This window comes from Taudactylus pleione, unplaced genomic scaffold (assembly GCF_031769625.1).
Source record: "Taudactylus pleione unplaced genomic scaffold, aTauple2 ptg000016l, whole genome shotgun sequence".
NCBI lineage: Eukaryota > Metazoa > Chordata > Amphibia > Anura > Myobatrachidae > Taudactylus > Taudactylus pleione.
Genome location: NW_028284418.1, coordinates 12,388,589 through 12,411,713, shown reverse-complemented (window position 1 = coordinate 12,411,713; position 23,125 = coordinate 12,388,589). Strand labels below are relative to the sequence as shown.

Genomic DNA, 23,125 nt, shown 5'->3' with positions numbered 1-23,125 from the left:
TTTTGAGGTGCCAATTTTGAAGTGGGCACGGAAGTAAGCTTAAGTTACCTTTGCGGTTCTCACCATTGAAGTCAATGGTGGGAACCGTTCATTGGCTGAGAGGCAGAAGACTCGCCTCTCAGCCAATGAGCGCTCAGCACCAGGATTTCTATAGTGAAATCCCGCAGCTGAGCCATTACTCAGGTAGTACTAATGACCGTGGATCAGCGTAACTTCAGAGTTCTTTTTGGCAAGACCTTGGATGCCTACATGGACAGAAGAGGACACGATCTACTCATAGGAGGAGGTGAGTATGGATTTTTTTTTTTTTTTTTTTTTACAGGTACCCTACGAATTCCTACTGGACAAGAGAACATGATGGCTTCAGGGATACGTATGTGAGATAGTGAGTGTGCATGTATGTTTTAATAAACTTTTACTTTCAACGGTATGTGTCTTGTGTTTATTTTAATATTTATTTTGCTGTGGAATTATAGGCACCAGCGGGCCGGTAATGCCCCGCATGCTGGTACTTGTGGTTCTCCACAGCAGCACCGAGATGGGTCTCACTGATCTCATCCATGCATTTTTACACACAGAGGCAGGCATCACGGATCTCCCAGATCCGAGCCTGAGGCGCCATTTTTTAAATGGGCATCGCTGCCGAACTCTGCAGAATGGCTGGATCCAGGCCTACCGCCAACACAGCACCGCTGCCAGGTCCCACCGCTGCTGCCGTCCGCACCTAAGCCGGGTCCCGCCGCTAACGCTCGCACCCAAGCAAGGTCCTGCCGCTGCCGGCGGCACCTAAGCTTGGGTCTCACTCCCACTACTAATGCCCGCACCTAAGCCGGGTCTCCGCCGCTAATGCCCGCTACCTATGCTGGGTCCCAGCCGCTGCTAATGCCCACTACCTCAGCCGGGTCCCACTGCCGCTAACACTCACAAAGGACAGTCATCTTTGTACACCCAAGTGAAGCCACAGTACACCTCCTGCTGGAAGAACCTACTGAGGCTGCACAGCAAGTTGAAGCTCCCTATTTATATAATGGGGCATTTGTGAGGTAATAGTTTAAAAACTGTAACTTTATCAATTATCTGAACCCCAAAAGGCCCTACATTGGAACAAGAGCTACCTAATAAAACAAACCCCAAATCTAAATTCGTCCTGTACCCTGACTTATGCCTAACTGAAAGTGGCAGATAAAACTGACAATTGGAATTTTAGATTACTCCTAATTACTCATTTTTAATTTTTTTGTCCTGAAATAGCATGCAGCACCGAGCGACAGTTCTACCCATCCATGCCAAATTTCAGCTCAGTATGTCCAATAGCTTTTGAGGTGTAGCCCCTTAAACGCCATGCCCCCTCTCAGGAATTCTTTATGGGAGAATTCAATTTTTTTTTTATTCAGCCTTAATATAAGGGCACGACTGTGCCCTAATAATAAAAAAAAACAAAATGTCCTGACTCAGTGACTCATCAACACCCAGCCCAAACCCCTAGACCTAGAAACATAAAAGTTGGGGAGTATATGCTTTCCATTTCGTAACAACTCACTAAGCAGGGTTTTTTTAAATTCAACCCCTTAAGGGGGTGAAAAGTGGTAAAATGCTACAGTGAAGTCCAATATTAAAATAGGGGAGCCACACCAACTGCCAATGATGCTTGGTAGCTATTGGGGTGACCATTGTTGTGGCTTCTCTATTTGTATATTGGACTGCGCTGCAGCCCCACCTCTGGAGTCCCAACTTCTAAGATGGTGCCTCACACCGTTGTCCCCATCACAGGAGACGGAGCCTGCCTATTCCAGTCCCTCTCCTATCTTATGTATGGTACTCGGTAAATGGCTAGGGAGGTGCGTGAGATATTCGTGAGGCGTGTGGTGGACAACTGGGAGGAGTTCTCAATCATGTCCCACGACAGCATGGGGGACAACTACACCAACTCCGCCAAGTACCTCCTTGACATGTCCCAATGATTTACTTACGGTGGTTTCTGGGCAACTGTTCGAATTAGTCTTCGAGGTTTACCGCAATGGTTAGCTCTATTAGAGTTTCAGTGCTGAACATCACCCCGTGAGGAGGCTACGCTTTACGCAGGACCTCTCTAGTGCCCATTGTTATGTGTACTTGCCATTTGAACCTCAAAATGTGTGCACTCGTCCAGCCCGACTTCGCCTCACACTTCTCACAGGCATCACCGCAATCCTGGCCCCAAGAAGGCTCCTGCCAAACGTCGTGCCAGATATACCCACGCTAAAAGGAGGAAGCAACCGCAGGTTGCAGCAAGGAAATATGCGCAGATTAATCCTACTAGCATGCTCCTTTACAGCAGAGGCATAAAATAAACTAAGCATATAAGTTAAGATGGTATGAAGGAAATGAAAATATCTAAGGTCTACCCGGATGAGACCAGGTACATCAGCTAGTAATATACAAATATGTACTGCCCTCGTTGTATAAGTAATATTCAATAGTGCCTCCTTGGTTTACATAAAATAAGTGCCACATTTCTGGATACTAAATAATTGTGCCCCAAAATTTGTAAGATTTTATTAACCACTTTCCCCTGTAGTGTAGTCTTGGCGTAGTCCATCGGCTTTAAAGAAAAAAAACCAAAAAAAAAAACCAGAGCACATGACCCGATTTTCAGGAGTCACATTGTGGCTAGCCTGCCTACTGAATAGACCAGGGGCGGGGAACCTTTTTTTCTGCCGGGGGCCATATTGAGATATATATATTATATATTATTTATTTTTTATTATTATTACCAGTTATTTATATAGCGCACACATATTCCGCAGAGATTTACAGAGAATATTTGGTCATTCACATCAAGGTGGCCACACACATGGCGATCTGCACATGATCAGCCGATGTGTACGATTTCCCTTGAAACTCTCCCCGGCAGCTCTGCACACGATCTCCACACGATTTGGTCTCCAATCTTCAAACGATCTCACCTGCATCCAGACTTTCATAGTGCATCGCCTCCTAGATTGTCAGATCTGCCCTACTGCACAGCAAATCTGACAATGCGATATGCGACCAGCGGGGATGCACATCGCATCGTGATCGTGAGTGGGGACTCACGATTTACTTAGGATTTGGCCATATTTTACACGATCTGTCGTTCCAATGTGTCGGAATCGGCCAGATCAGGTAAAATATCGCTATGTGTGTGGCCAGCATCAGTCCCTGCCCCAGTGGAGCTTACAATCTATATTCCCTTCCACATGCTCACACACATACACACTAGGGTTAATCTTTGTTGGAAGCCAATTAGCCTACTAGTATATTTTTGGAGTGTGGGAGGAAACCGGAGCACCCGGAGGAAACCCACGCAAGCACAGGGAGAATATACAAACTCCACACAGTTAGGGCCGTGGGGAAAAAAGAACCCACGACCTCAGTGCTGCGAGGCATATATATAAAACACATTATTTGAGGGTCCGGTACAGGCCACACCCCCTCCGTGTGATGTCACACAGAGCGGGGCCACAATAACTGGTGATTACAGCAATGCCCAGAGTGTCCTGAGGATGCTCCAGGGAGCTGTAAGGGCAGCGGTATGACCATCTGAAGCGTCCAAAGGATGCTCTAGGCGGCACTGCTGCACAGATTCTGGCTGCAGGGGGCCATTCTAGGCACCTTGCTAGCCAGATGAGGCAAGCAGAAAAAAGCTCCAAGTGCCAGACCAAATTATTCCGCAGGCCTTATACGGCCCCCGGGCCTGTGGTTCCCCATCCCTGGAATGGACTGACAGTCAATTAGGAGTGGTCTCTCTTTATTAAGGACAGCTGCTATTAGCATGGCCCAGTCCGGAATAGGAGGGGTAGTTTTTCATTCTTCTTTTTTTAAAGAATGGCAGGAAGCACGCTCACGCATAAGCAGCATGTACAAAAAGTGCAAACCAACCATTACATTACATCACTGAAACATTTACATAACATAGGTATCAGAAGCTAGCCCAAAAGAGCTTACAATCTAGCTAGTCAATGTTCTGCTCCACCATTTGTCTAGACCAGGGGTCAGGGAACTTTTTTACCTTTTACCCCAAAGTATATTTAGATACGCCGACGTTACCCACTAGATTTGAAAGGAAGGAAATCATATAGTAGTGCCCCCATATAATGCCCCTGTAGTAGTGCCCCCATAGTTATGCCCCCATATAACGTCCCTGTAGTGCAGCTTGTACAAAAAAAAAAACACTTACCTTAATCCCTGCTCCTGCATCCGCCGCCGTCCTGTCTGCCCGGCTGCTCCTCGGAACTATGAGAGAGACGTCATGACGTCTCTCCCATAGTGCACATGGAGAGAGACGGAAGTTGGTGTCCAGAAGAGAACTCTAGCCTCCGGCTAACGCGACGCTGCAGGGAAGGAGCTGGACGCCCGCTGGTAATAAAATCTCAGTGGGCGTCGGGCTTAGAGCCTCCCTGCGGCACAGCTGGGCATGCATATGATTCACTCTATATTATAGAATGATTCATATGCATGCCCGGCTGTCCGTCCATTACCCCGAGGAATTTCATTTTTACCCTATGTGGGGTAATTTACCCATTCCCTAACCACTAGTCTAGACAGACTGCAGAGGCTGATTAGGAGGCACTGTCAACTAGAAAGGCAGTGTAACAGTCACATCAGGACACAGCTAGCCGAGAAATATGAATTCAGCGTGACTGATGATGAAAGACCTTTCAGAATTACTACAGGTGAAGATTGCTACTTAGTTTGTGTCTAAAGAACATACTACAGTTTAGCACTATCTTTGTATCCAATAAACAATTTTCTTGGTTAAAAAATATATATAAAATTTGTTTCTAACTTATCTACTTGTGAGCTGGAGATTCCGCTGATGTAAATTTGAGCTAGAAAAGCCATTAGACTGGGCACTTATATCCTGTTTCCCTTCTTTATTCATTACAATAGAATTTGGAAGGCAGCATTATCTACTGTTTATTAACTTTGTTGAAACAATGTTGCCATAAAACAATTAACCCTTACTGTAGCAACAAAAACGATCGTGTAAATATAATAGCCTGCGAGTTGCAGGCAGCCACTGGATTTTGTTGATTTAGCCACCAGTTTTAAAGTGCCAATAATTTAAAAGGCAACCAAACCTCAGAAGGTGAGGAATCACAATACACTTATATTGAAGGTAATCATTATGCATTAATTAAGGAGGCAAATAACATTAATAATACTCTTAAGGTGGCATTATTAAAATATTCCTTTAATAGGGTGAAGAATTAAATATTTAATTTTAATTAGAGAGCAATATTATTTATTATAGGGGCAATATTAATTTATTAATTGGTGCAAAAATACATTGATTTATGACAGAGTCAGCAGTTATTATTTTATGATGTGGGCACCATTTACATAGTAAATACATCTTGCTCCAATCATAAATACAGATTATTTTTTCGTTTACACCAACTAACTAATATTGCCTCTTTAATATAATGAATAAATAATATTGCTCTCTTAACAAAATTAAACATTAATTTTGAACCCTAATATATGACAAATAATATTTCCACCATAAGAGAATTATTGATGTTATTTGCCACCTTAATAAATATGAATGCACTCATAAGTGTATAGCAATTCCTCACCTTCTGATTGGTCAGATAGTCCAAAAAGCATGGAAGTTTTAAATCTTACTATAAGGCTTTGTTCAGAGATCCTTTGTGTGTGATATTTGGATGGCTGGATCCTGATTCTGGGGGTATGTGATATGTGGATGGTGTTTGGGGGCTGTTTGTGGGCAATGCATAGGGGGAGATGATTGGGAGAGACTTTGTGGTGAATGTGGAGCAGAAGAATATATTTGTTGGTGTTTGAGGAGCTCTATGCTAAACACTGTTTTTGTGTCCCTTGTTTCCTGGGGAGTGATTGATCTCCACCTGCCCTCTAATGGCCAGCACTGGGGTTTGTGTTTCACAGTCTGTCTCCTCCTCAGCGACCTGCATTCAACCCCCCAAACTCCCTGGCTCTGGACGATGCCAGATGGGTATAGAACTCCATTCGGCTCAGTGCTCCATCCCGTCGGCTTCAGTACATGTGAGCTGGGGAAAAAAAAAAAGAGAGGGGGGTGGTGGAGGGGGGCTTCACGCCTCTTGTCTCTATTAACTACTGGGTGTTTTGTGAGAGGGACAGGGCCTCCCCCTGCTCTACTGAGCAACTGCTGGGCTGACGTCTAGGCTGATTATATTACAGATTTTTCCATAAGCAGACATGAGTATGAAGTAGATCCCACTGACATTAATAAATGCAAATATGCAGAAAATTTCAGGTTACCTGCAAAATGTTTCCTATGTATATATGTGGTCTATTTTCCTTCAAAGTGGAATAGATCTAAAGACAAAGGCACAGTAATTCATTGTTTTAGGAAAGTTAAAACCAGCCAAACATTGATGGTCTTTCATCAAGCTCTATGATAAATGAGAACAGGCCAGGGCTCTTTGTTTTGGGATATGTGGGGAAATGTGGAACTAGGTAAATTTGTATATAATAGGCCAGTTATTTTTCAAATAATTTATCTTCTGTATACACAGTATTTCTCCTTGATCAATGGAACCCAGATTTAATAATGAAATAAAATAGTCTCTTATTCCAAACCCCATACATAAAGTAGCAGGGGGTAGTATGAGAATGAATATTATGATGTGCTGATGGTAATAGTATTGATACAAATGATCAAGGCTCTGTGTAATATATTGTCACCATATAAATAAAGGATATTAATAATCTGTTGAAGATGACCCTCTGGTCATTAGAGAACAAACAATAGCGGTAAGTTAGTGGTACAGAAGAACACATTCATCCAATCAGGTGCAGTTATTCTGCCTCTTCTAGAGGGCAGATGACAAAATACGTTTGGGAATATATGGAATGTGTGGGCTGAGTCAACTCATGCTACAAGATTTCTATAACACTTGTTGGTATGTATCGGTTATCCTGCTCTCCTTTAGTAGTAATTTGTATATGTATTATACTGCATGATCAATACATATAAAACTACAGTAAATGTTATATATTTAACCTGCCTGTGATGCATCAAACAGTAAAGAAAAGACCACTTTTGGTGTTGAACATCATTCATTTCTTTATTATTATCCTTATTTATAAGGTACTAATAAAGGACTTGATTCTGAGTCGTATGCAGGTCTGTATGCTGCCGCATTCGGAATGCGAATGTTAAGGCGCAGCCGTCATCACTAGTATCGGCACTTACACTTAGTGGCGTCACTGGGGGGGAACCACAATGGGTGACACCATCCAAGGGGGTTACCCAAAATAGCACAGCTGCTCTGATATTTTGGTGTCACCCCCTCAGATGGTGTCACTTAGAGGCTGGGTTAAACCCAGCAGCTCCCGGAGCACTGGGCAAGCCCCCCCGTGTTATTGGAATGCGGGCGTGACACGTGGACATGCCCCCAATATGTCATACACCAGAGGGCATGGTATCGCGAACACAAGGCCATGCCCCCTTTCACGCGTAGGTCATTCCACATCGAATCAACACAATTTGCAAAAAATGTTACCTTACAATCTCTAATTACAATTAAATTTTGTATAATAAATGCTGCTATGGTGTAAGAAACCCCCCAAAAGTACACGGGTTTTGAAGTTATATGCCTTTAAAGCTGCAATTTATTAACATTATTGTAAATTGCATTTGCAGCTCACCTAATTGAGCTAGACAGTTGGACAAGGTCTCTTTTTAAACCTCTTTTTATGGCCTTCATGTGGTGTATAACACAGCAGTATGTTTCAATTGAAATTGATAAAAATCAAAATTTTGATTTTTTTTTTAAAAAGCCAAGTTTTTAAAATTTGGAAAAAAATCTCAACCTTTTTGTCATACGGTCTTTGATATAAAATTAATTGGTCTGTTTGTATGTCCGTCTGTCTGACAGGTTATGCATTCGGACACCCCTGCACCGTTTGGAATGAAACCAACGCAAGGTGACCCAGTTGGATCCTGCCCATGTTTTAGGGGGGTTAGGGTCTCGGTTGCATCTTCTTTTGTTTGTACGCTGGGCAGAACTTTGACTAGAGGAGCCTGTTCAGAGTCTTTCACTGGATGGATTTGGACGAAAACGTCAGAGTGATAACATTGGAGCCCAGAAGACATACCAGGGGGTTGAAGTCCCGGTCGGACCTCCCGTTGGTGTATGCTCCATAGAACTTTGACCCGGGAATGCTGGGCAGAACTTTGACCCAGGGAGCCTGTTCTGGGCCTTCCACTGGATGACATCACATAATTTGGACGAAAACTTCGCAGAGTGAAGGAGACATATTAGGGGGTTGAGGTCCCGGTTGGACCTCCCGTTGGTGTACGCTGGGCAGAACTTTGACCCACTGAGCCTGTTCTGGGCCTTCCACAGTATGGATTTGGACGACATCACATAATAAAACTTAATAACTTGAAGATTTAAACCCGGCAATGCCGGGTACTTAGGCTAGTTGTTAATAAATCCCCAAAGTTTTATTTTGAGATCATGATGGGATCATCTGCTACAAGAGGTTTCATTTTGAACTGTTTGTTAAAATAATGAAAACGAGATCCATGTATTTATGTACAATCCATGTATTTTATGTACAATGACACAGTATGTTAATTACTAAAACTTTCCTGATTATTTTAGTTCTTTCACATATTTTAAGGAAGCTTAGTACAGATCATTACCATTTGGTGCTGCTGCTCTGAATAGATGGTGCTACTTGATCCGTTGGAACTGGTTGAAGGCTTCATTTGTTTTTAGCATTTCCACTTCAGAAAGGCTATACATATTAGCCTAATATTAATGTTATCTTCAATTAATATGGCAAATTCCAATACAATCTGAAACGGTCAGTTTAAAACCCTGAGTTGATTTGGTGTGAATAACTCGCAGGGTTAGTCCACAGTAGCACACTTTGCGACACCAACCCAAGTGACGCCACTTCTTACACCAACCCTATGTTGGGTGCAAAAGTTCAGAATAAAATAGTCATCCCCACAGCATACCCAAGACTTAGCATAAGACGTAACTGTGGCTACAAAACGCCCACGAGACTCTTCCATGTGTCTGCCTAGTTGCTACCCAAAAACACGCCTTTCAGGTATGGAGAAATACGGATGATATCCGTCCAACTCAGAGTTACCCAAAGAAATGTAAAGGTGCAATAGTGCATGCCCAGTTTGCCAAAATCCCCTAGATGTGACCAGGGAAGCTGAGTGAGGGGGAGGCGTGGGGGGGGGGGGGGGGGAGGAGCAGCAGCTGCAGCAGTCTCCTATGCCTGTGGGGGGAGCGATCACACTGATCGTGCCCTCCATTGGCTAACCGCCGGGCTGAGGGTCTCACAGCGCTCCCCTCCCCAGCACTGCACAAATGTTTTGTTTTTTTTCCCAAGGGGCGCTGTCCCTCTATTTCCGACAGCAACTGCAGACCCCACAGAAACCTATGGATTTACCAAGCTCCGTAATATGAAACATTCTGGAGCGTGGCCCCGCCCACTAACAGAATCTACAAATGGTGTTATCCTATAGTAGCCTGTGGGCTACCTTTCGCAATTGTTTCGGGAGGATACAAAGGAAGGATCCCCAGTGGTTCCAACGATTGCATACGCAGTAGTGCAGGTGAGGGAGCAAAGCAGAAAGTAATGCGATTGCCCCTGTCCCATCGACTCAGTAATAAGGCGTTCAGGCAAATAAAGGTTCCTCATTACCACGAATTGGCGTTAAGGAATATTTATTTTCAGAGGCTTGCAGCAAATAATAACTATGCCCCCAAAACAGTTTACAGTCACTCAAAGAGGTGTAATGGACACTTAATATACATAAAGGTGGAGAAATCACAATTGTATCTGCTGGTGGGGTAAAGGGTAGGACTACTGTATATCTACAGCAGTATGAGCAGCCAATAATATAGAAGACATTAGTGAGTGGCATTTCTGTGCAGCCAGCGAGGTTACAGCATGGCTGGAGAGACAGTAGAATGCATAGACCTGAAGAATGAATCGGTCACGGTAAGGGGTCTATTTACTAAGCGGTGATAGGAGATAAAGTGAACGATAATAAGGTACGAGCCAATCAGCTCCTAACTGCCATTTTTCAAACACAGCCTGTGACATGGCAGTTAGGAAATAAAGTGAACAGTGATAAGGTACCAGCCAATCAGCTCCTAACACAGCTTAGTAAATAGACCCCTTAATCTCTTAATACAGTCACTTGCTGGCAATCATCACTTTCTTTCACCATTTATCATAATGAGTACCCTAACTCTGCTGGTGCTAGAGTAGGCTATTGCTGTTATGCCACATGGGTACACTTGAGGTTGAAGTATCTATGTGCCAGGTGGTTTTTTTATAGTGCCATGCTGACAGCAAAAAAAAAAAAAGAAAGGGAAAAAAAAAAAGCCAGTTGTTTCCCATGTTCAGCAACAGCTGCTGGCACCAAACAGGCAGCGGAGATCACCAAATAGGCAGTGGAGCAATGACAGTTTGATTTCTGTTATGTGAATTGAAACAACCAGAGATAATTAAGTGGTTGTAATACAGCAATAACAGTACGGAATGACTACACTTACATAGACCGTATACTGTATGTCTGCTGGTCTAGCACAACCAGGGAGGATTAATTTATGCACAATTGTAAGGGAATTATTATGTGACTGTGTCGCTGACCTGTCACTTCCCCTCCACACCCCCTGATCCAGTCGTGCAGATCAGCGCTTCACGGGCTGGCCCAGATTATAAACACAATCCTCATGCTAAGCTCTAGGAGAGAGCGAAATCTAATCAAAGTGATTCAGAGACCTGGGCCAGAAACCCCTGCTGAGCCGTGGAAGAGACTGAATCAACTGTGGTGCAATTGGAGAGTGAGGTTAAATATTTATTGTTGTCCCTGCAACTGTATGACAATGTGGAGTCATGGCATCTAGCAAAAATATGGTCCCACAGGTGATTCTACCATGTGTGGCATAAAATCACTTTTCCTAGATTTATACGGGATTGGGGACAATGTACACCACACATACACAAACACATCACAACGACAACATGTTTCCTTAGGTTAGTATGTGACAACTTATATATGAATGAATGAATGTATACACACACACTAGCTGTTACCTGCAGCTTTGACCACAATGAAATCACTTCAAGCTAACAATATTTTTAGTTGAGGTGTTATAGTTGTATTGCTTTGCATAGAGCGCCTGTAATGGGAGTGTCCCGCGTGACCAGCAGCACCTTCACCCACACCGATGTAACCGTGTGTTCTGTGCACAGACTGCTATGTAGCCTCTTCTATTCTAGTGACCACGGGCCCAAAGCACCTCTCCCCCACCCCTTACCGGCTGCGCGTATGGTGCCACACCTATCTCTCGCATTGACAATGTCAATACATTCGTTTTTGTTATTGCTCAGCTATAACTTGACAGATAAGATGAAACAAAGTGCAGGTTATTTCTAGGAGTTTCCACTACAAAGTGATGCAGTTTTCATGAAAATATGTTCAGTAGTTTTTGCCCCAACTTGGAACAAACAGACAAAACATTCTTATTATATTAGCATAGATGACGCGATATGCAGCAATGTGCAGATAATCTGTTACAAGTCACAATAAAGCCATACCTGCCCCATTGGAGTTTTATAGTCTATATTAACTATCATTCAGGTCCATTTGTCCAAAGCCAATAAATTAGTGTTTTTGAACTGTGAGAGAAACCGGAGCATATGGGGAAAAAATGCAAACTCCAAACACATGAGGCCCTAGTCAAAATCCCATTGTGATGCTGTGAGGCAGCAGTGCTATCCATTGTAACATCATGCTTAAGATTCAGGGCCTGATTCAAGAAGGAACGCAAAGGAGAGAACGCACGCAATTGGTCGATTAATTCGCACTGTGCGTACAGACACTTCCGATATGGATTGACAGGAAGTGCCATTTGTGGGTGGTGACGAGGGTGGTCAGGTGAACGCAGGCGTTATAATGCCGTTATAGGGGCGTACATAATTAAGGCAGTGCTGCGGCATAATCAGCCAGACCGTAAGCTGTACACAGGAAGGAACATAATCCTGCGGCAGATCAGGTCAACCACTATTGTGCGTATGAGTCCGATGGTTTTCGATGTTACCGATGTGTACGCTATCTTGCGAACTGATCAGGCTGTGAGTAAATGGAGATGGGCGGCTTAATATGGGGCTGGGCGTCTGTATCTTGTGTTACGGTCTCCATGCATATGCATTGATTAGCATATTCTCGCAGCGGACAGGTGTGTGCGCGCCTGCTACGCCCCATGTTAATGTGACCATAATCTGACAAGAAAAAAAACAAAAAACAAAAAAACTTAGGGGCAGATGTACTAAGCTCTGGAAAGGAATTAAATTGGAAAGCGATAAACTTCCAACCAATCAGCTCCTGTCATTTTTCAAACACAGCCCTTAACATGACAGTTAGGAGCTGAGTGACTTTATCACTTTCCAGAGCTTAGTGATGATGTAAATGTGAAACCCTGTTACTAAAGAGTATAGCGGTCACTTATAATGTTTAATATCTCTATATAAAAATGAGACTTTACCCTATTAATAGCTATACTGAGACGAAATCAGATCTAGACACCATAATAAGAACTAAAAAAAAGTTAGTACATGCCACAATTAATATATAAATACCTGTGGCCCTTTCCTAAGGGGGCTCCCAGAGACGCCCTCAGCCTCCCACTTCCCAAGTGAAGCGGGAAGTCCAGATGGTCAATGACGCCATTTGTGCTAAATCGACATGTATTTGCATCGGGAGACAGGACAGACCTAGCCTAGGAGGAACCAGTGCGTCTTTTCACCTTCAAATGTGTCTTATTAGCACAACGATGCAAAGATATCATTTTAATCAGCAGAAGCTGCTTGTGATATGTGGCATGCCTATGTTATCTGTGCGTCTGCGGTGTTTTTGCATGCGGAATGCTACGTTACAGCCGCTGACACTGAAACGTACCATTTCGCATGCAGATACACCCGCAGTTGCTCAGAGAAGATAGGCATGCCACATATTTTAATCAGCAGAAGCTGCTTGTGCTATCTATTTACATCGTTGTGCGAATAAGATGCATTTGAAGGTAAAAAGACGCAGACGCTCGGTGGCTTCTGTGTCACACTAAGCTCCCGCGTTATGTGTTGCGTGACTTGTAGTGCACAGAGGATAGACATATGTGGGTACATCTGTATATTTATAATAAAATAATATATATTAGGCAGCAACTGATGTTGGATTCCAGTCAGGGAGTCAAAGGTGTGAATACAATGAATAGGCAACAGTAACGTAGGTTGTGGTGAGAAAAGGTAAGCAGACAGGAACAGGTAAGTGTGGGGAATGGGAAGGTGGTGATGGCAATAACGGGAGATCGGGGTTTGATGCTGTTAAGATGAGGGTCCTAGGGGTTGTTGGTACCATTAAGAGTCACTGCTGTTCGGCAGTTCAGGTGCTGCATGTGGGCTGGTGTCTGCAGCGCTGTCTCAGCAGTGCAGAATTTATTAATGCTGCGTTCGGGCAGTGTGAGGCGGTACCTATTGGAGGTTGAAATCTGCCTCCGGCGCTGCATGATAGTGTGCTTCTCCCCTGCTCCATAGTAACCGCAGAGCACACCGGGAGGGCAGACGGATCTTTTACAGCAGATAGCGTCACATGGAGTGGGGGAGTGGGCTAGTGAAGCCTTCATCTCACTGTGCTGCGGGTCGGCTGTATGGCCAGTAATTGAACTGCGGACTATGGAGATGAGGCGAGGGCGGATGGGCCTTGGTCGGACGGCAGGCTGCTGTAACAGAAAATATTTTTCCTGTCTACAGCAGATCCTGTGGGCCTATTTTGATGGGGAGGCCTGGAGCTGGAGCTCCACCTGCCCCATTGTTAATCTTGCCCTGCTCAGAGGATAAAAACATGTTGACCATGAAGTTCAGGTGTGAGGGACATGGGTGTAAGGTGTAAGTGGCATGTGTGAACATCTTCGGGTCATGTTGGAAAGAATGAGTGGCATGTGCAAGCGTTTCAAAGTACATGTGTTATCTAAGGGTTTCTGATGGTTTTAGGTCATGTGTGGATAATATGTCACAAATGGGGATCAGAGAACACATGAGGCTATTATCAAGGACAAAGTGAAGGGCACGTGGGTGCATTTCGGGGTTAGTGATGTGGGGGTGCTGTTGTTTTGGGACGGTTTCTTGTTATATTCTTGAAATGTCTAGTGTCACTGTTTGCTGTATCTTAGGAGTCAGCCTCTTCTTTATGATTAACTGTACAAGTAAACAGTGTCCAAATGTCTGCACTGCAAATTATTTCCTTCGTTTTTTATTTCTAACTCATGTTTTGTCTGTCCTTTTATTCCGACCTGTGTTTTTTTTTTTTTTTTTTTTTTAATTCATTTAAACTAAAAAGTAAAGGGAAAATTGGGGAGTCAACATTAACAACAATTAAGAACATGGTCCAGGCTAACGTCTGTGTGAGATAACTGGATCAGCATGGATTGGTTAAAGAAACAGGGAAGGTATGTGTAACAGATTACCTTAAAGGTAGGTGTGATGGCTAACAGCCCTTGTAAGAAATATTTCTGAGCTAATAATCATTATTGCTAAAGATCTTACTCTATTCCTGCAAGGCGCCTACACCTTCCGTACTTCAGGGACCTACAGATAAGAGCTAATGCTATGACCGCTACTCAGCAGTCCTGATCAAAGTAATGGTGCGTACACACGAGTCGATTGGCAACAATAACAATATCGTTGTTTGATCTCCCGGGTGTGCTGGACGATCGATATCGATCATCCAGCACACCACCGACAATAGCGAACCGCGATCGCAGGTCCCTATAGTAACCTGGTTGATATCGACCAGGTAGGCCTGCATGCACGGGCGATGGTCGATATCGACCATACGTGCCCGCGCATCGCAGGTCGTTGGGCACTGAAAAATGCACGATATGAACGATAACGATATGATCGATATCGTTGTCGTTCATATCATCCCATCTTAATCGTACCGTGTGTACACACAATAAGCAGTCAGGTGCACCAAGCCAGAATAACCAGCAAAGAGGTGGTCATAGCAGCTGCACACATAACCCACAAGCAAACAGTTCCAGGTGCTGGTGATGGAGTCTGATAGCAGTGACTATTCTCTTACAACTGGGCGATCCATGGTGTTGGTCAATTGACACAGTCAGCAAGTGGGAAAGAAAGCAGCACCAGAGGGACTAGTCAGTGATGGCAGATTACGGATAGGAGAAGAACCCCTAAATGGTTCTCTAGATCCAACCCACCAATAAATTGTCAAAGTAAGCTCATCCTGTCACAGTGTTAATGTTGTACAATTGACAACTGAGCTGCAATTGAACCACAGATGAGATAAAACAGTCACAAGAAGTACTGGTACCTATTGCAAACTCCCATGTGCTAAGTTTGCCATAGGTACAAGTGTTTCTGTTCAAATTCAATTCTAGATTTGAAGATTCAATTCCCACCACGGCCCTACCTGTGCGGAGTTTGTATATTCTCCTGGTGCTTGTGTGGGTTTCCTCCGGGTACTCCGGTTTCCTCCCACACTCCAAAAATATACTGGTAGGTTAATAGGCTCCAAACACAAATTAACCGTAGTGTGTATGTGTATGTACATATGATAGGGGGGCAGGGTCAGATGTGAATGGCCAAATATTCTCTGTAAAGCGCTGCGGAACATGTGTGCGCTATATAAATAACTGATAATAAATAAATGTAATTTATAATGCAACCTTTGATTGATCTATCTATCTGGGATCAGACTAATGCTGCCCATCCACTACAAGATGCGGGGACGAAGTGCATACACTGAACGTTCAAGCGTTCATTGCATGCAGATCAATCAACCCCGAACATGGCAACCTGGCGGCGGTCGTCAGGTTGACAGTCATGTTCGGGCGATGATATATGTTAAAAACGACCAGCGGGCACGTACTGCCCGATTTGCGGACGATTTGGCGACATCGTTATCGTGCAATCGCCTGTCAAAACCGCCTAGTGGATGGGCAGCATAAAAAGTGACCTCCACCTAATGACAACTAGTCTACCAGACAGATATTTATCCTTATTGCCCTTACTGTAAATAAAAATAATAAACAAAATGCTATATAGATACAACTGTATTCAAAGCACATTCCTCAGCTTATCTGTTGTTGTAGTCACGTATAACAAAACAAATTGCCTCACCCTAGAAGATAAAGAGGGCTAAAATCTAGAACTCCCCTGTGACAGTGGAATGTAAACACATTACACAAACTCAAACCAAGAATTAAGTCATCTCTGGCCACACAATATTTAAGCAGCCAATATGTTATCCTAACTGAGTGATCTAAGAGTATTTTGTAGTGCTAATGATACTAGAGAATGGCGGTGTGTGGTGTGGTGGAGACTCTCACCAGCAAAGTAGGCCAGAGACGGTGGCGGTCCATGTGACGCAGCAGGAACCGGTTTTCTTAGTTTCTGTATCATCCTCCTTCTTGCAGCAACAGAAGCAGATGAGATAGACAGTCACAAAAAGGAGATTAAGAAAAGCACAGATGGCGATGACCAGGGCCCAAAACAGCAATGACTGAGGGAGGAGAGAAAGAGAAAGTTAGCACTAAAGTTACACTCATTATACAGAATGTATAATTTTCTAGCATCAGAAAGACTTAGCAATTATTTATATCCAATTGCAAATGATAAGAGTGAAGTCAAAAGACTGCCCACTTTCAGAGTCATTTCAAAACAGAGGTAGCTACACGGCAGATCGCTGAGTATTTAGCTTTGGAGGTTTTAATCTGCAAAAAAACTATTTTTGAATGAATGAAGAAATAACTGAAAATAAAAGAATTGTACCCAAACATTGTTTCCAGATCTCAAGTCTAGTGGCGCACATCCACTGTGTGAACTTAATGAGCAATTGCACGATTACGACATCGTAATCGTGCAATCGCTCATTAATCGTGTACTATAATGTCGGAAACGACCAGCAATGCACTCTCCGGCTTGTCGTTTCCGACATCAATCATCGCCAAAACATGCCGGGCAATCTGCCGATAATGATAGATTGGCCATGTTCGCGGATAATGGAGGGTGCCTACACTGAACGACTAATCGTTCAGTGTAGGCACTGTATGGGATGGGGAACGACGGTACGATTACTATGTCATAATTGTACTGTCTTTCCCTAGTCGGCATGTGGATGTGTGCCTTAGGACAATCTCTTCCTCAGGAATCTACAACCTGGAAATGTTTACATGAATACAGCTCTTACTGTTCTGTCCCTTGGGGAAAAGGGTTTACTCTCTTAAAAAAAACTAATGAGGTTGCAAGACTGGATATTAACTGATAAGGTGACAAGATCCTGCTCCCAAGTTTACACTCTCTAGTAGGCTGTATGTGATCAAGCCCAACACTGGGCCAAACGTCACATCTGGGTACTTGTGATGCGCACATGAGTCCTGGCATCAGACACCACACCACAGGAACCGGGCTTCAGCAAGCGCTATCCAGCTACACAATTTTTTCAGCGCTCTCCCATTGGGACCTGCACCCCCTGACCTCCCTGCAATGTCTCAAGAATAACAGGGTTGGAATAGGAAGCGGGACCTGACAGCAGAAGTGTCTCTAATCTTTTCTTTCCATCTGCCCTACTAGTTACTCTCTCACCTCCGGTTCACTGGATTTATTCCACACAGGAAGGAAGCAGAGGTAACTGGACTATAGGTACCAGATATCTCTCTCTTCAATAAGCTAACACACACACACACACACACACACACTACATTCCGGTCATTGCAATAGGATGTTGATTATACAGTATGGAATTATATTGTCACCGCTGTTACTGTATCCACGAGGTGGAAAAAACTGTCAATATTTGAGACATGAAAACTTGCCACTGCATCAGGTTCTTGACTATATGAAACTATATCGTTACTGATGTTGTTTTGTCCACATGACAGCAGGATACTCTGTTCTTCTGAAATTCACTAATTATATGGAATTATACTACTGCTGCTTACCTTAGAAATAGCATCAAGCTGCTGATGGTATTATCATCTGATGTTGATCTTTCATGACGTGCAAAATAGATATCTTTTTGAGACCTGATTAATATTACACTGTATTATATGCAAAAAAGCACATGATGATACTCCATGTGAGATCTGACAAAACTGCATCATCTGATTGATTATATGGTATGCGTTCGGCATCCCGGCTGTCTGGATGCCGACACTTACCTTACCGGCGCCAGGATACAGACGCCAGTCAGAATCCCGGCGCCGGCATCCCGGGGGTGGTGGGGAGGGTTAGGCACTAAGGTGGGAGGGTTAGGTTTAGGGTGCGGGGGGCGCCTTAGGTATAGGCACTAAGGAGGGGAGTTTAGATCCAGGCGCCAGGGTTAGGGTAGGGAAAGGGTTAGCATACCGACCACCGAGTGTCGGTATGTTATCCTTGAGGGGATCCAGGCGTTGGGATTCTGACCGTCTGGATCACGTCTGTCGGTATTACATGGCGATTCAGATTATACTGGTGCTGAATTATTTGATCTCTTCACTGTTTTTTTCAATTGTTTTCAGCTTTCTTCATGGTCGCTTGCTCTCTTTCATTTGGATGTATATTTTTCCCACTATATTTTTTTACATGCTGAGGAAGAAAACGGGTAACCTATGGCAATATATTGTATATAGCAAATTTGTTAATACACATGTGCCTAATATTACTACAAGATAACACCGGCATTGGAGCACAGACTAATTTTGGAGAATTATGTTCATTATGAATTCTGTTATATTGATTATAAATTTTTTTAATATTAAGGAGAATACTTATAGGGCCTCTCTGTGGGAATCGGTAAGTTATACCGCCGGACGTAAACCCGGCGGATGAAATACTGATGCCGGCAGGCCAAATGTACAAGATCTCAACTGAGGTAAGTTAACTACCTAACCCTCCCCTCTGCCCCCCCTAACCCTCCTTTAGGGGTGCCTAAACCTAACCTCCCCCTTAGTGCCTCACCCTAACCTCACCCCTTGGGTTGCCTAAACCTAACCCCCCTCCCTGCACCCTAAACCTTAGTGCCTAACCCTAACCCCCCCTTCCCCTAGCCTACCCTCCCGGGGGTGCCCTAAACCTAACCCTCCCCCCCCCCCCCCGCGACTATGAGGACGCACGGACCGTACTTACCTCGTTCGGTCCCGAGTCGTTCTGGATTCCAGCGTCGGTATTTCGACGCCTATCCATAATCCCTAGCCGGCATTCTGCAGTCCCGATTGTGATCGGCGGCCGCAACATGACTGCATCCCCTCTCTGTGTGCCCTTCTAATCACCAAAGAAATTATAATATATTACTATTTATTTTTAATGTACAGATGTGCCCACATACATCTATCCTCCGTGCGCTACAAATTGCGCCACACAACGCGGGAGCTCAGTGCGACTCGTAGTGCTGAGCGTCTTCTTGTGCGTGGTTTTACCTTCAAATGCGTCTCATTCGCGCAATGATGGGAATAGATAGCACATGCAGCTTCTGCTGATTGAAACGATATGCAGTATGCCTAGGTGCTGTGTGCGTCTGCGGGTGTATCTGCATGCTAAATGCTAAGTTACACTGTCAGTGGCTGTAACACTAACGTAGCGTTTCGCATGTAGATACACCCGCAGTTGCACACAAAATATAGGCATGCTGCATATCATTTTAATCAGCAGAAGCTGCTTGTGCTATCTTTTCGCATCGTTGTGTGAATAAGACGCAGTCGAAGGTAAAAATATGCTCGCCACAGCATTGTGCTACTAGAAGGGCTGTTTAACGCGTCAGGAGGCTAGATGTACGTGAACCCATCTGTATATTTAATAATTATTAAGAGTGCCCCCAAAAATAGTTTTTTTCTTTCTTTTTGTTTTCGTTCCTTGTCAAAATTCATTCACATAATTTCTAGTACGTGAAAGTATAAGTGTAGTGATATCATAGTTTTATAGGGACATGATTGGCTCCATACTTACAAATATTTGTTCAGAGCTCAAAACAGCTGTAGGCACTGTATGCAGATGACGGGTAATCTTTAATTCATTCTATTTTTAGTCTTAAACCTAATAATCACAGCCCAAACCCCAGTCCTAACACCCTAAACCAAGCTCTTTACTATGCCATGTATTTATGTAATCCATTTGAAACATCCTTATGCAGCTTGAGTTGGAAATAACAAATATGTATTTTGTGTTAATGCATTATCAATTGAGGTGGAGAAAACAAAAGGGATCTCCCAAACCACAATGTCCCCAAGACCCCTGCACAAATATCTGTATCCCAACAATTAAAGGAAAGCGAATTATGCATAAATCATTTTTAACAGGAAGTAATGCTGCAAAGTTAACCACAACCAAGAAAGGGTACAAAACCCCAAACACATATTACGAGAGAAAAATAATATGAGATATGATAAGAACTTACCCTTGTTATCTCTATTTCTACGAAGTCCATAGGGTTCCACAGGATACCTTGGGGGTATAGGTGTGACGTCAGTCATTGGGCACCAAAGAGTTAAGCTTCCAGGATGCACTAGGTCCCCCTCCTATACCCCGCCCCCGAGCCAAGGCACCTCAGTTAGTTACCAAGCCATAGGCCGGAGGAGAAGGAAGAGAGAGAAAAAAGATCTGGACACACACAAGAATCACATTCTCACCAGAGGGAGACGGAAAAACCGGTGACCAGAGCAAAGCCCATCTGCAGCACAGGTGCGACAGGGCGGGAGTCCTGTGGAACCCTATGGACTTCGTAGAAATAGAGATAACAAGGGTAAGTTCTTACCATATCTCATATTTTCTACTTCAGGGTCAATAGGGTATACACAGGATACCTTGGGGATGTCCCAAAGCAGTATCCTTTAAGGGTGGGGACGCTCCTGTGCAGAAAGGAGAATCCGCCACCCGAAGGAAGCATCCTGAGAGGCGAAGGTGTCAAACCTGTAATACCTCACAAAGGTATGGACAGAGGACCACGTAGCAGCCTTGCAGATCTGGACTGCAGAGGCACCACGTCGAGCTGCCCACGAAGGACCCACAGACCTAGTGGAATGAGCCTTGAGAGAAGGAGGAACCGGTAGGCCTTCATGAAGATAAGCTTCAGAAATAGCCATACGGATCCATGCTGCCAAAGTTTGCTTTGAGGCAGGCCAACCCTTTTTACGGAAGCCATAGAGGACAAACAAAGCGTCCGACTTCCTAAACGAAGAAGTGCGGTCAACATAAGTCCTTACGGCCCGCACAACATCCAAAGAGGCCTCACCCACGGAAAGACCCGGTGAGTTAAAGGCCGGAACAACGATTTCCTCGTTAACATGAAACTGGGAAACAACTTTGGGAAGAAACTCGGGCAGAGTGCGGAGCACTGCCCTGTTCCCATGAAAAACCAAGAAAGGGGGTCTACAAGAAAGAGCCCCTAAATCAGAAACACGTCTGGCCGAAGCAATAGCCAGAAGGAAAACAGTCTTAGCTGTCAGCCATTTAAGATCCACTGAGCCCAGTGGTTCAAACGGCGGTCCTTGGAGAGCCCTCAGGACCACAGCCAAATCCCAAGGCGCCACAGGTGGAACAAAGGGCGGCTGAATGCGGAGAACACCTTGCATAAAGGTGCGCACATCCGGGATTGTAGCAATCCTACGGTAAAACCAGACAGACAGGGCCGAAACCTGTACCTTCAAAGAAGCAAGGCGAAGCCCATGATCTAGTCCCTGGAAGTGGTCGCTGCGGATTGCAAACCTGAGGAACTGTTGATGGCGCAAAAGAATAGGGACATGCAGGTAAGCGTCCTGAATGTCCAATGACACCATGTAGTCCCCAGGTTCCAGCGCCAGAATGATGGACCGTAGGGTCTCCATCCGAAACTTCGGTACCCGCAAAGACCTGTTGAGAGCTTTGAGGTTGAGAATCGGACGATACGACCCATTGGGTTTCTGAACCAAAAAAAGATTTGAATAGAAACCCTGGCCCCTCTGGGAGAATGGAACAGGCACTATAACTCCAGCCTGGAGCATAGTGTGCAATACCTTCCGCAGCTCCGTAGCCTTGTTCCGGTCTGATGGTAGACCCGTGGTGAAGAATCGAGCCGGGGGTCTGTGCCGGAAGGAGAGGGCGTACCCGTGGGAAACCACCTCGAGAACCCAAGTGTCTGTCGTAGTGACCGACCAACACTGGACGAACTGCAGCAGGCGGCCTCCCACTTTGGGATCCCCCAAAGGGAGGCCAGGACCGTCAGGCCGCAGGCTTGTCATCTGGCTTGGGAGCCGGACGTCTGGTACTCCATGCCTGCTTCCGGGGCTTGGCCGATTCCTTAGGGCCAGCCTGTCGAGGAAAAGACTGTGGTTTGGGCCTGCCCTGGGCCCTAGATGACCGAAAGGACGATGGTCCAGAACCAGAAGGAGCAGCGGCCGACGGGAGACAAGCCGATTTGGCTGCCGCCAGCGTGGCCACAATCTTATCCAGATCCGGACCGAAGAGAACTTCTCCGGTAAATGGCAACGCCTCCAGACCCCTTTTGGAATCTGCGTACGCCTTCCAGGATCGCAGCCACAAGGTGTGACGAGCAGCCACCGCTGCTGAAGAAATTCTAGACACCAGAGTACTAATGTCTAAGGCCGCCTCGTTGATATAAGTGGCCGAATCACGGAGATTACCTATCAACTCCGCCTGTTCGGCCGGACAGTCGGAATCAAAAGATGCCTCTAATGAATCCGCCCAGCGCTCCATCGCTCTGGCAACCCAGCAAATGGCCATAGCCGGTCGTGCTGCCCCCCCCGCAAGGGAATAAGCGGACTTCAGGCAGATGTCCACCTTGCGGTCCGTAGCATCCTTAAGGGAGGACATGGATGGCATCGGCAATGTGGCACTACGGACAAGACGGGTCACATGAGAATCCACCTGTGGAGGGGATTCTCACTTTGCAAAATAATTATCCGCGAACGGATAAGCCACCGCCAGATGCCTCTGCGGCTGGTATCTTTTGCCAGGCTGTTTCCACGCCTCCTCTAAATGGTCCACTAACTGACCTGAAAGAGGAAAGACTGTGGCATCGCCCTTCACATCTTTAAAAAAGGTGTACTTAGATTTAGCCGCTGGGGGAACT

At 44.8% G+C, this 23,125-nt stretch overlaps 1 protein-coding gene across 1 annotated transcript in view; it reads right to left on the bottom strand.

Annotated features, from left to right (window-relative positions):
• TTYH2 (tweety family member 2) overlaps window positions 1-23,125 on the bottom strand; it is a 135,807-nt gene that overhangs the window by 80,612 nt on the left and 32,070 nt on the right. The window contains exon 2 of the mRNA XM_088474603.1: window positions 16,416-16,588. Coding sequence (XP_088330729.1) covers window positions 16,416-16,588 — 173 coding nt within the window. The remainder of the gene's footprint in view (window positions 1-16,415; window positions 16,589-23,125) is intronic.